Below are 12,359 nucleotides of genomic sequence, written 5' to 3' on the forward strand. Positions count from 1 at the left end.
CATTTGCGATGAATTGGAAAAGTTTTGATTGCCCCTCAGAATGAGAATGTCCTATAAAGTCTTATTTTCAAATATGGTTTTTCACCCTTATCTATTTGTTTTCACCCATGTCTTTGTTTAGATAGACCCTTATCAAATATGGTAGTGCTCTTTTCTGTCAGAACACTGACTCTTGTCTTTCTTGGATATATTCTGTATGTCTTCAGCAGTCATACCTTAATATTTATCCGATTCTTTCTCTTGGATTTTGGGTTCCCCAACACATTTTGCTCCTTAAATTAATATTTTTCAGATCCTCAAAAGAAAGATTCAGAGACCAAGACTTAGCATCACGTGACAGAGACAGGAATTCAAGAGACAGATCACCTCGTGACAGAGATCGAAAAGATAAGAAGCGGTCCTATGAGAGCGCTAATGGCAGATCAGAAGACAGGAGGAGCTCTGAAGAGCGCGAAGCAGGGGAGATATAATTAGCTGTGTACATATCCTCAATCCTTAAGCTTCCTATGGAGTTACATACTATTGTTTAGTTTACAGCTGTTTGGCGGGCACAGGGAGCAGTTCCAGACACCAGTCCAGCTAGGCTAGATATACATTATCTAACTTGATCTGAACTGAACTTGCTTTCCTGATGTAGCCTAAACTACATCTAGAGTTTCTGGTGAACCTGTAATACAGTTCTGAAAATACAGTTTTATAAAAGACGCAGAGGTCTTTATTCTTTCAAGTAGGAGTGATAGTGAATAATTCTGTAACTTGCCTTGGGATTTTTTGAGCATTTGTAAAATGCTGTCTTCCTTTCTAGTACAAACTGCAGCTTTTGGAATTTTCCTTTTTAATTCTTCTTCCTCTGACTTTTGTATCCCCCTAATATCTCCGACCCTCTAATTATAAGAGAAAGGGGGTTAGGGAAGCAATATGACTTCTAAGTTTCTGTTCCCATTAATTACTAGCTGATTATAGCTCAGAGCATTTATACTGGAATGTGGGCTGGAGAAATTTAAATATTGGGAGTTTTGTTTGTTTTAGAGTTGAAAGTTGAACAGCTGTTGCATTACATACTTTGCTTTTTTTATTGACAATTTGAAATCAAACAAGTCTTGATTTTTCTGTTGTATTGAATTGCTACATTTGGGGTGTTTTGAAAAGGGGGAGGGGGCAGGGACTTTTTCATAAGCACTTCTTGTTTTATTTTGTATGTGTGGACTATAAAGGCTACACCCTTATTGTAACCAATAATAGTAAAATGAAAGAAACAATCAACACCATCATCATTAAACTGTAACTTGTCTTAGTAAATTGTCACTAGAAACTACTACGCTGTGGGTATTTCTTCTGTTCTATCATTAATAGTGCCTTACTGTGCAAGGCACCAGAGGAAATCAAATTACACTTGCGAAGATTCAAGATGAACTGTTCCACCTGGGTCCTTGCCGACTATATTCCAGCTGTTTCAGGGCTGTCTGTAACAAATGCTATCAAGACAGACTGGACCTGCAGAAGAAATTGGAGTTTTTATTTGTTTTTGTTTGTATTTCTTCTCATTCAGCAAACTGAAATAAAAACATGGTATAACTAACGTAATGAGTAGTTATTTCTGCATTGAAAAGCTGTGATTTAAACTGTGATTTAAAGCTATGATTTAAACAGGTATCCCTTGTGATTCTAGAAAGTCTGAGGAACAGAAATACATTAAATAATGGAATTAGTTTCTGTGAATATAATTACCTAAGATCACCTTTCAAACACTTTTTAATTTGTTCCCCTAATTGTGAGGAATGCAGGCCTCATTGAATTTAGAGTGTAAATCTGAGACCATCGTCACATCTCTCAAGGTTGCTGGCTGACAGCTGACTCTTCAGAACCTCAGTCCACATCATATGCTGTAACTGATCAATGTTTCTATCTCCCTCTTCCTCTAAAAAAACAAAACAAAAACAAACCCCCAAAGTCCTTAGCATATTGCTCCACATCTTCCCTTATATATTTTGGAACAACTTCTTTTAGTTATTTCACCAACCCAGCTGAGCTCCAGTTCAAAAGCTTTGAACTTCATCGTGTAGAACTGATTTTTTAAAAACACATCCTAAATTTAGTAGTACTAAAAATCATTCATTTAAAAAAAATATATACAACTCATATTTATGTACTACGATAAAAAAAAAATATTTAAAAAAAAAATTTTTTTATCTGAAGTAACAAAAGGTGTTTATATCCTGATTTTATTATAACCTGACTTGATAGATTTTTCCAGGGTATAAATAAGGCAATACAAAGTTTTCATTTTTCTTCGTATTGCCTGCTCTCATTAGAAAAGCAATCCCAGCTTCAGGGAAGTTGGGAAATGCTGGGAAGGGCAACGGTTTTGATGACAGAGGTCGATTGGGGGACTGGGTAGGTGTCCAGCAGCAGAATGATGCTGGGACCACAGGTGAGCGGAGCCTTCATGCATTTTTCCCAGGTACCAGCAGAAACCAAGATGTCGAAGGTTCTGGGTCTACAAGCACATCTGGGATCAGACCAAACTAATGGCCAGCATAGTAGGGTTTTGGCTGAAAGCAAGGTATTCAAACTCACAGAACTGGGCTCTCCGTCAAGGATCCATCAAAGAGATGAAGCCATATAGAAGTCAAAGTCCCAACTGCAGTGCTACACTCCTGTATCTGGATACTATTGGCTGCCTATCACAGAAGATCCAACTCCAATGGGCTTGAACAGTGAAGGGGTCCTTGGCTCCATTGTCGAGGTCCATGTGACAGCCCCATACTGAGCCTTATAACCAGATGAAAACGACTTTCCTCAGATGCCTCAGGCAACCATTTTCTCACATCCCAAATTTAAGTTAATGGTGGAATTGCAGTTACATAGAATATCCTTATTTTGAGAAAATGCAAGGTAAAGTATTTATGGGTGACGTGTGTTGATGTCTGTAACAAATGGTTTCAAATGGTTCAATTTTATATATACATAAATAGGGTAAATGGCAAAATGTTAATTGTTAGAGCTAGGTAGAGAGCATATGGGTGTTCATGGCACTCTTTAAATTCTGTGTGTTGAAACACCGTATTTCACAAAGTTGGGAGATATTTTAGATTTTTTATTTAAACAATCACTTAAAATATTGCCCTGTGGGCATGGATGTTTTAGGTAGGATTTCTCTAAATATGGTCTCTGGACTGTTGGTATAAGAATCACAAAAGAAATATCCGAATGGCCAATGAGTTCATGAAAAAAGCTCAATATTCTCAGTCATCAGGAAAATGCAAATGAAAACCACATTGAGATTCCACTACACACCCACCAGAATCACCAAGTGTTGACAAGGATGTGGAGCAACTGAACCCTTGTGTTCTGGTGGACTGTAAAATGGCACAGCTGCTTTGGAAAACAGTTTGGCAGTTTATTATAAATTAAACATCTCCTTCCCATACAACACCAGGTAATCTTACCATAGGTACTGAAGAGAAATGAAAATGTATGTCCACACAAAGGCTTGTATTCCAATGTACATAGCTGTATTCATAGCCTCAAACCGGAGGTAACTGATATCACCAAGTAGAGAGGAGATGAATAAATTCTGATACCTTCCTTCAAAACAAAGACCTACTGATAAGTGCAGCAACATGTATAAGTCTTGAAAACCTTATACTCAGCTGAAACAGCAGATACCAAGCAATATGTACTGTACGATTCTTTACATGAAATCCTGGAACAAGCTGTAGAGACCAAAGGTAGATTTGCTTGGGTCTAAAGATTCAGGAGGGAGGCTTGTTGACCACAAAGGGACATGAGAGAACTTTACCTAGAGTATTGGTGCTATTCCATATCTTGACTGGCAATGGTTATGCAACAGGTACTGAGGGGAATGCATTTCCTTTGGTGCAAATTAGACCACAAAGTTTACTTTAAAAATATACATATATACTTTTTTTTTTTTTTCTGGTAGCAAGGTACGGGCTCTTTTAGACAGCATTTCTCAAAATGTGGCCCCTCTGCCTGAGAATCACCAAGAAAGCTGGTAGAAATCTCCCGTGAGGGCCCTGACCCACTGAATCAAAAACTCAGTGCTTGGGGGTGGTGAGTTCCATGTGCTTGACACAGGTGGCTGTTCCACAGACTAGCTGTCCAGAGCTGCTCCTCAGGGCTGCTGTCCCTGTCAGTGTCAGAGGCTGGTCTCCAAAGCTCCATGGAACGAGCCAGTGCTGGTGGCAGCCTTACTAGACGCGAATGTCAAACGACAGCACCTGACAGCGCCTGATGGGAAAGAGACTGGGAACATTACTCAGAGGAATTCCATGCAGACCAAGCTGCTGTGTGACTTTTCCAGATTGTTTCATAGGAAGGGAAAGACCTGCTCTGAAGGTGATGTGGAAACTTACTTGTGAGCTTGTGCCTCCATCATGGATTATTACAGGCTGGAGGGAAAGGCAGCAACAGAATTGTTTTTCTGAAGCAAGTAGTGCTCAAGATGACTGCACATCAGAATCTTGTGGATCTTTTTAAAAAATTCATCGCCCTGCCAAAACCAGTTTGGCTCAGCGGTAGAGCGTCGGTCTGCGGACTGAAAGGTCCCAGGTTTGATTCTGGTCAGGGGCATGTACGTTGGTTGCGGGCACATCCCCGGTAGGGGGTGTGCAAGAGGCAGCTGGTCTATGATTGTCTCTCATCGACGTTTCTAGCTCTCCATCTCTCCTTCTCTGTAAAAAAACCAATAAAATATATTAAAAAAAAAAAAATTTCATCGCCCTAACCAGTTTGGCTCAGTGGATAGAACATTGGCCTACGGACTGAAAGGTCCCAAGTTTGATTCCAGTCAAGGGCCATGTACTTAGGTTACGGGCACATCCCCAGTAAGAGGTATGCAGGAGACAGCTGATTGATGTTTCTCATCAATATTTCAATCCTCCCTCTCTAAAAAAATAAAGTTTTTAAAAATATAATTTTTTTTAATCAAAGTAGTACATGAATATGAGTTTTGTGTTATTTTTTTTAAATGAATGATTTTAAGTTATTACTAAATTTAGGATGTGTTTTTAAAAAATCAGTTCTACACGATGAAGTTCAAAGCTTTTGAACTGGAGCTCAGCTGGGTTGTTGAAATAACTAAAAGGAATTGTTCCAAAATATATAAGGGAAGATGTGGAGCAATATGCTAAGGACCTTGGGGTTTTTTGTTTGTTTTTTTTTAGAGGAAGAGGGAGATAGAAACATTGATATGGTGCCTTCTACACTCCCCCAAATGGGGATTGAGTCCAAAATGCAGGCATTTGCCCTGATCAGGAATAGAACTGGCACTTTTGTCTCCATATTTCTAAATAATAAGCTTACACTTTTGATTTCTTGGTTTGCCAACTTTGGACAGAAACTAGTAATGTCCTAATAAGCTCATTCTCTTACTCCCCTTCTTCACCAAGTGCAGCTAAGTATCTTTCAGATTCCCAGCCCTCAGCACCACTCCGGGCACCTGTGTCCTGGGATCCCCAAGCCCTGGTACTCTGCCCCGAACCTGGGAGGAACGCAAGGGCTCCTGATGTTGAACCGGTCTGATGCACCAGGCGCAGGATGTGTGCTGAGAAGGGCTTTGAAGTGAGTGGAAATCGAACATGGTATCAAGCCCTGGGGTTAATTTGCAGTTGGAATGAGAACCCAAGGTGCTCCTAAGACTTATTGCGTGTCAAGTGTGCTGTTTAGGACTCGCCATCTCTTGCTCCCGGATGGCCCATACATTCTGTACAAGCTACTGGTTTACATGGACCGACACAGGCTTCTCCCAGGAGGATGGAAAGTTGGTTTGTATCAAAAATTGTTGTGTGGAATGCTCGGCACAGAGATTAGACGCTGGTACAGCCTCCTGTTGGACCCCACGCTTTGCAGGAACTTCGCCTACCACGGTGGTCCTCTCCTCTGCATCGGCCCAGCCTTGGCCATCAGTGTGCAACCTCCCTCTTCCTCTCCGGGGGCCACCACTTCGCACTCGCTGACACGGGTTGTCAGCTGTGTGCCCCTCCGCCTGGAAATGGTATTTATAGCAAAGGATGTCACTGCTGACAAGCCCTCTGGCCACAAACCAGTGGAACACTCATTTCATGGCTTGATGTCCACTCCAGTGGGACTCACCTGTGATCACTAACCCTTGCCGCTCCTAGGCTGAAGGGTACATTGTGATTAGCAGGTAAGGGAGAGAATGGGTAATGACCATTTTCATAAGGGAGAGACCAAGGCTCAAATGCAACAACAACAAAAAATCTCAAGGTCTCTGAACAAGTCCTCTTGAGCAGGTGGAGGCGAAGATGGAAGATGGGCCACAGAAAGCCTTCCCCAGAGTGATCTTCGCTCAGGCAGGGCCCCCAGGCACCGAGCAGGGAGCAGCAGGAGCCTAGGTCCAGGGAACAGCCCCCCCCCCTGGGGGCAACTGTATGCCCCCACAGGGTTGGAACGGGCAGAATCCCAGTCACTTGGTCCCCTGGGCACAGACCCAGGGTCTTGAAGAGGCGCAGTCCAAAGCCACGAGCTTGCCTCCCTCCAGGCCTGCGCACTTCAGACCCAGCTGGTCCTTGTCTTCCTCCGGGAGCCTGGGGGAGGAGGGGAGGAACGGCACTCAGGGTGTCGCAGGCGCTCCGGTCTGCATACCCACTGGCCAGGCCCGGGGTCTGGAGAGCCCTGTGGCAGGAGGGAGGATGCCCCTGTCTGCACTCTGTGGCACCGGGTGAAGCAGTAAACCCGGGTTGCATATTCCTTATCTGTAGAACAGGGTGACAGTCCTGCTTGGGTGACTGCTGGGGGTCCAGACAAGGGTTGGGGTGGCAGGGACTGAACAAAACCAGGCCCTGAGCATTGGTATGGGGTCAACCGACAGGCACTCAGGCTGGGGTGGAGCAGGGGGACTGAGGTGTCTGCAGAGGGCGGAAGGCCTCCAGCCCCTCTTTGGCGCTTGCTGTGATGTTATTCTGGTCACATTGGGGAGCCCGTGCTAGTGCAATAGAGACAGAGCCCCCCTTCCCCCCTACCCCAGGCCCAAAGTCACTCACAGCTGGGGTGGCAGAGGGTCCCCGTCGATCCAGTGCCAGCCCTGGGGGCCTCGCCGGGCCCCCACCCAGGAGTACTTGGTGACAGGGTACCTGCCCAGGAAGTCCTGAGGGAGAGAAGCCGCTGGTCACTCTTCTCTGGGTGCTGGCTCGTCTCACCTGGGCTTTTGTAAGTTCCCAGCTCGCCAGGCCAGAGAAGCAACTCTGCTCAACCCAACGTGCCCAACACCAGGAATCAGGAAGCTGGGTGGGATGCCTGCTGGTTGCCAGGTGCTGCACTCAGGATGGGGCCCAGAAATGGGGGCGATCCCATCTCGGCCCTCAAGGAGAGGGGACGTGAATGTCAATCCCTTCTGAGCAACGAGGAGTGGACAGAGGACCAAAGAGGCTCCGAGAAGAGGCGGGGAAAGGCATGAGCAGAGCGGGGCGGCTGCACAGCACGTCCAGGGAACAAGCAGCCTCACTAGGAAGGGGGTGAGTGATGGGGTGGACCAGGCTGCAGGGGCCTCCTGGGAGCTGATGGTCAGCAACAGTTGCCAGCAGGAGCACCAGTGACGTTGTGTCAGTTCAGGGTGAGAGAATTAAGACCATTAAAAAACATGAAGCTCTCCAGGGGAGCACTACAGGGGAAGGTGTAGCACGGGGCTGTAGTATGTGAAGAGTCCCAGAAAGTGTAATGACACACACACCCCTCCACTACCCTCCCTCCCTGCTTACCTGGGTGTGGGTCAGCAGGGGGAGGGTGGCACGGTGGGCGGAGCAGAAAGCCTGGCTGGCCTCCCAGGCTTGAGCTTCAGTGGAGAGGTAGTAGCAGTGCTCCCCGGACCACAGCCAGCCACGGGGACACGGCCGGCACCTGGCCCCTGAAAGCAGAGGCCACAGGTGAGCCGCGGGGTAAACTGTACCGAGCCGAGTGCATGCTTCTTAAAAATTAAATTAAAACCTGGTCACCGCTGTGACCGAGGGGCTGGCAGGGACCACGGAAGCTGTACAGTGTTTGCAGGTTACAAAGCCCCCCAGGCAGGGGCTCACCCCCAATTGCTTGCCAAAGCACAGCTGGGAGGAGGCACCATACCTGTTCTAGAGGCCAGGGCCACAACGGCGACCGTGGACACCGCCAGCAGCACAGCCATGACCACCAGGGCCCAGCGCAGGGACTTCATGTACATGGGCAGCCCTGGGCAGCGGGGGAGACAACCGGGTTAGGACCACTGATGTATACCCCAGCTTCACACCCACAGGAGCACCCACTCCCCCGGCCCAGACACCAGGATAAGCCACTCATTTGGGTTAGAACATCCTGTCTGGGAGAAAAGTGCTAGATGTTTACTTCTTAAGTAAGATTCTACTCAAGAAAGAGAACAGGCCCTGGCCAGGGTGGCTCAGTTGGTTAGAGCGTTGTCCCGATAGACTAAGGCCAAGTTCAATCCCTGGTCAGGGTACAGACAGGAGTCAACCAATAGATGCATAAATAAGTGGAACAACAAACTGATGTTTCTCGCTCTCTCCCTTCCTAGCTCTCAAAAACCAATAAACATTTTTTAAAAAAGAGGACAAATACTTGGCTAACAAGCACTTACTGTGCAGCTAATGTGCCCTAGACACAGGCTATAAATTCACCAAGAACACAGGGCAAGGCCCCTGCACTCTAGCAGCTAATAGAATGGGCAAAGGTACCAGGAGATAAAATTACAAATGAGAGAGGAAGGAAGGCTAGATTTGGAGCTTGACAGATCTGGGTTCAAGTTCTGACTCAAGAGTTCTTGGTTTTCCAGTGTTCACACTGACGTCACACCTGCCTCTTTTATCTGTCCAGGTCTGGAGGCCACCAAGGAAGCCTCATGGGTCCAGAGAGCACGCTGCAGGCTGCAGAGCACTAGGCAAGTGTGAGCTGTCAGCAGCTCAAGGCCCCAGGGGGAATGGCTGGAATGAGCTTGCAGAGAGGAAAGGAACTCCGGAGAAGGTGGGTGGGAGGGGGCAAGGGGGAGGACAGGACCTAGCCACATCATGGATGACCTTAAAAACACTATGCACTATGCTAAGTGAAAGAAGCCAGACACAAAAGGACATGTACAATATTATAGGCAAACCCATCAAGACAGAAAGTAGACTAGTGGCCACCTGGGGCTGGGGGCTGGCTGTTAGCTAGTTGCTAGAAGATACAGACAGCACTTCTTTTGCGAGCAATGAAAGCATTATAAAATTGACTGGTGTTGATCACACAACTCTGTGCACATACTAAAAACCATTGAATTGTATGCTTTAAATGGGTGAACTGTTATGCAAATCATAGCTCAGGAAGGTGTTACCCAAATAAGCAATTTAAAAACGCTTGGAATAAAAGATACATAAATTGACAGTCTTAAAATAACGAAAGCAGAACTAAAAAAGTCTGGAGAAGGAAAGGAAAATAAACCTGTCAACCACCTCAGTAAATATAAACATTGTGACGGAACAGCAAATTCAGCTTCAACCTCTCAGAAAGCAGAGCAGTAAGAAAACACAGTAAGTTACTAAAGTCTCAGGCACCTTCCACACTCAGGGCTGCAATGCAGACCTAGGAAACGCACCCCCCCCCCCCCCCCCCCCAGCCATTGGTCTCCCAAACTTCCAGGCAAAGAAAAAGTCCTACACACCCCCTTTAGAAAGCAATTCCCCCCCCCCCCAGCCCCCCGCAAATGTTTCTACTGACTTTTAGAGAGAGAGGAAGGGAGAGGGATACAGAGAAACATCATCCATCGGCGGCCTCCTGTACGCCCCCTCCTGGGTGGGGATGGAACCCGCACGCAGGCATGTGCCTGGACCTGGAATATGGACGATGACCTCTTGTTTCCTGGGTTGAGGCTCAAATGCTGATTTACACCGGCCGGGCTAGAAAGCAATTCTTTTTTCTTTTTCTTTCTTTCTTTCTTTCTTTTTTTAAATATATTTTATTGATTTCTTTACAGAGAGGAAGGGAGAGGGATAGAGAGCCAGAAACATCGATGAGAGAGAAACATCCACCAGCTGCCTCCTGCACATCCCCTACTGGGAATGTGCCCGCAACCAAGGTCCATGCCCTTGACCGGAATCGAACCTGGGACTCTTAAGTCTGCAGGCCGACACTCGATCCACTGAGCCAAACCGGTCAGGGCTAAAAAGCAATTCTTAATCACACAAGTAACAAATACATTCTCCTTGTAAAAAAAAAAAATGAAAAGAAAAGAAAATACAGCCTGGCTGGTGTGGCTCAGGGGTTGAGCGTTGACCCGTGAAGTAGGAGGTCACTGGTTGATTCCAGTCAGGGCACAGGCCTGGGTTTCCCAGATCGATCCCAGGAGGAGCATCGATCCCAGGAGGAGCGTGCAAGAGGCAGCTGATCAATGATGTTTCTCTTTCATCGAAGTTTCTATCTCTATCCTTCTCCTTTCCTCTCTCTCAAAATAAATGAATAAAATAAAAAGTATTTAAAAAAGAAAATACAGATGAAACTACCCCCTTTCCCCTCAAAACAAACAAACAAACAAACAAACTCTCCTACTTATCTTTCCAAGCTCCAGGAAGCTTTCCCAGGGTCCAAATTCATCAGCCACTCCCTCCTGGTTCCCTGTCCAGGATTGCTTACATCTTTTCCAGGATTTTTCTCATTCCCTCCCAATCGCCTCCCTGCCCGCCCCTCACAGAGCCGCACACACGCCCGCACAGGCTGGCTGGAGGGGGTGAGGGCGCCGGAGGGGCTGGGACGGACGCTCCTCGGTAAACGGTGGGCGGAGAGAACCTGAGCCTGCGGGGCCGGGGAGGGCGGCCCGGGGCCGGGGGTCGAGGACCTGCGCTCCCGCCGGGGCCGCCGCCGCTACGTGACCCTGAGGCTTCCCCTCCCCTGGACTCCCTCCCCCCGGGCGGCTCGAAGATGCTGCGCTTACTGAGCGGGAATGTACAAGTTGTCCAGAGAACGCAAGAGGGAATAGTGGTTTTATGCTTTCATTGAAAACCACCTGAATTATAATTACGTAGTCCAGAATGGTATTAGTTCCAAGCCAGGCCGGACATCGGGAAGGCCGCCCGGGTCCCCCAGTCCCTCCGGAGCGAGCCCAGGGCGGGGCGGGTGTCGGGGCGCGGGTACCTATGAGCCTGATGGCCCGGTGCAGCTTCAGGTCGCCGTCCGGCTCGGTGCGCTGCAGCATCGCGGCGTCCTCCCTGCCCGGCTCCTGGCAGCGGCAGCGGCACGCGGGGGCGCCCGGGGCCGCCGCTCCCTCTTCCGCGGCGAGGCCGTGCTCCGCCCGGGGGGCCGCCAGCGGCGAGCCGCGGCTCCACGCGCTGCCCAGGGACGCGGTGCGCGGCAGCAGCGGGCCCGCGGGCGCGGCGTGGCGGGGGGAGGCGGGCGGCTCGGGCACCGGGACGGTGATGAAGCGCCGCGAGGGCGCGGGCGAGGGCGCGTGGCTGCCGCCGGCCGCGCCCACGGGCTTCACGAGCACGTCCACCTGCAGCTCCACGGGCGCCCAGCTGCCGGGCCCCGGCTCCTCTGGCGCCGCCCTGGGCACCAGCTCGGTCCCCGCCGCCTCGCCATCCCGGGGCTGCTCGGCCGCCGCGGGGCCCGGCGACGGCGGCTCGGGGGCCGCGGACAGCGGGCGGCGGAAGGCGCCGTAGCCGAGGCCGGCGGGCAGCAGCCGCAGGCGCGCGGGGCGAGGCGAGGGCAGCTTCTGTCCGCCCGAGGGGTCGGGGTCCGGGTCCGGGTCCGGGTCCGGGTCCGGGTCCGGGCCGGGCGCCTCCTGCGCGGCCGCGGCCGGGCTGCTCTCGGGGCTTCCTAGGCGCCGCTCCTCTACGGGGGCCTGCGGCTGCACCGGGTTTTCCAAGGGCTCCATGGGCATCGCGGCCCCGGCTCGGCCTCCTCTGGGTGCCGCCTGGGCCCCCTCCATCCGGGCGCGAAGCCACCGAGTGACGACCGGCGGCGCTCACCTGCGCCCAGGTAGCGTGTCGGGTTCGCCTCTCCGTGGTCCCGCCCTCCCGCCGAGCTCCCGTCGGGGATTGGCTGTACCTGGGGTTGGCCACGCCCTCCCAGGCACCAGCCCTTCTTGCACGGGCCCCCGGGAATGAGAGGGGCGGGAGGCCTGGGCGGGAGGTTTTCCGGGGAAAGGTCCGCGAGCAGACTTTAGGGGAGAACCCAGAGCCCCGCCTGACTCTTCCCTCTCCTTTGTCCCGAGTCCCACCCACTTCCTCTCCCACCCCGGCCCGCAGCCTTCGGCGGATCTGGAAAGTTACAACTTGGGCTAGGAGGGGTTGGTCAAGTCTGATCCTCAGACCTCAGAAAAACAAGGGGCTCCGAAAGAAATGGGGTGAAAGAACAAGAATAAAGAA

General features: G+C 49.8%; 2 protein-coding genes across 22 annotated transcripts in view; one reads left to right on the plus strand and one right to left on the minus strand.

Annotated features, from left to right (window-relative positions):
• The window catches only part of LOC118713617 (putative RNA-binding protein Luc7-like 2), a 62,914-nt gene extending 61,335 nt beyond the window's left edge, over window positions 1–1,579 (plus strand). For all 18 annotated transcript variants that reach the window (XM_036428376.2, XM_036428356.2, XM_036428462.1 and 15 more), the window contains one exon: window positions 293–1,579. In XM_036428376.2, the coding sequence (XP_036284269.1) occupies window positions 293–470 (178 nt within the window). In that variant the 3' untranslated portion in view covers window positions 471–1,579. The remainder of the gene's footprint in view (window positions 1–292) is intronic.
• Window positions 1,580–5,340: 3,761 nt separating this feature from the next.
• Window positions 5,341–11,994, minus strand: KLRG2 (killer cell lectin like receptor G2). Of its 4 annotated transcripts, none has more exons than XR_006740785.1 (6): window positions 11,753–11,994; window positions 11,128–11,722; window positions 8,101–8,202; window positions 7,743–7,888; window positions 5,453–6,572; window positions 5,341–5,392 (listed from the first exon to the last, which is right to left on the minus strand). XR_006740785.1 is itself a non-coding variant. In XM_036428325.2 (6 exons), exons 1-6 carry the CDS (start codon window positions 11,918–11,920, stop codon window positions 6,452–6,454), a joined length of 1,236 nt encoding a protein of 411 aa, XP_036284218.1. In that variant the 5' UTR covers window positions 11,921–11,994; the 3' UTR covers window positions 6,254–6,451. The 4 variants fall into 4 exon arrangements, 3 of the variants coding, with proteins under 3 accessions (XP_045433253.1, XP_045433260.1, XP_036284218.1); XM_036428325.2 differs by lacking the exon at window positions 5,341–5,392 and adding an exon at window positions 7,029–7,132 and having other exon boundaries at window positions 6,254–6,572; XM_045577297.1 differs by having other exon boundaries at window positions 5,341–6,572.
• Between the last annotated feature and the right edge of the window lie 365 nt (window positions 11,995–12,359).

Source organism: Pipistrellus kuhlii, unplaced genomic scaffold, assembly GCF_014108245.1.
Source record: "Pipistrellus kuhlii isolate mPipKuh1 unplaced genomic scaffold, mPipKuh1.p scaffold_m20_p_10, whole genome shotgun sequence".
Classification (NCBI taxonomy): Eukaryota; Metazoa; Chordata; class Mammalia; order Chiroptera; family Vespertilionidae; genus Pipistrellus; species Pipistrellus kuhlii.

Coding starts and splice junctions, on each gene's coding strand:
- KLRG2 (XM_045577297.1), bottom strand. CDS start 11,920: ATGGAGGGGGCCCAGGCGGCACCCAGAGGAGGCCGAGCCGGGGCCGCG. Junction 7,889..8,100: donor GGCCCTGGCCTCTAGAACAG/GTATGGTGCCTC, acceptor CTCTGCTTTCAG/GGGCCAGGTGCCGGCCGTGT. Junction 6,573..7,742: donor CCCTGCTGACCCACACCCAG/GTAAGCAGGGAG, acceptor CTCCTCCCCCAG/GCTCCCGGAGGAAGACAAGG.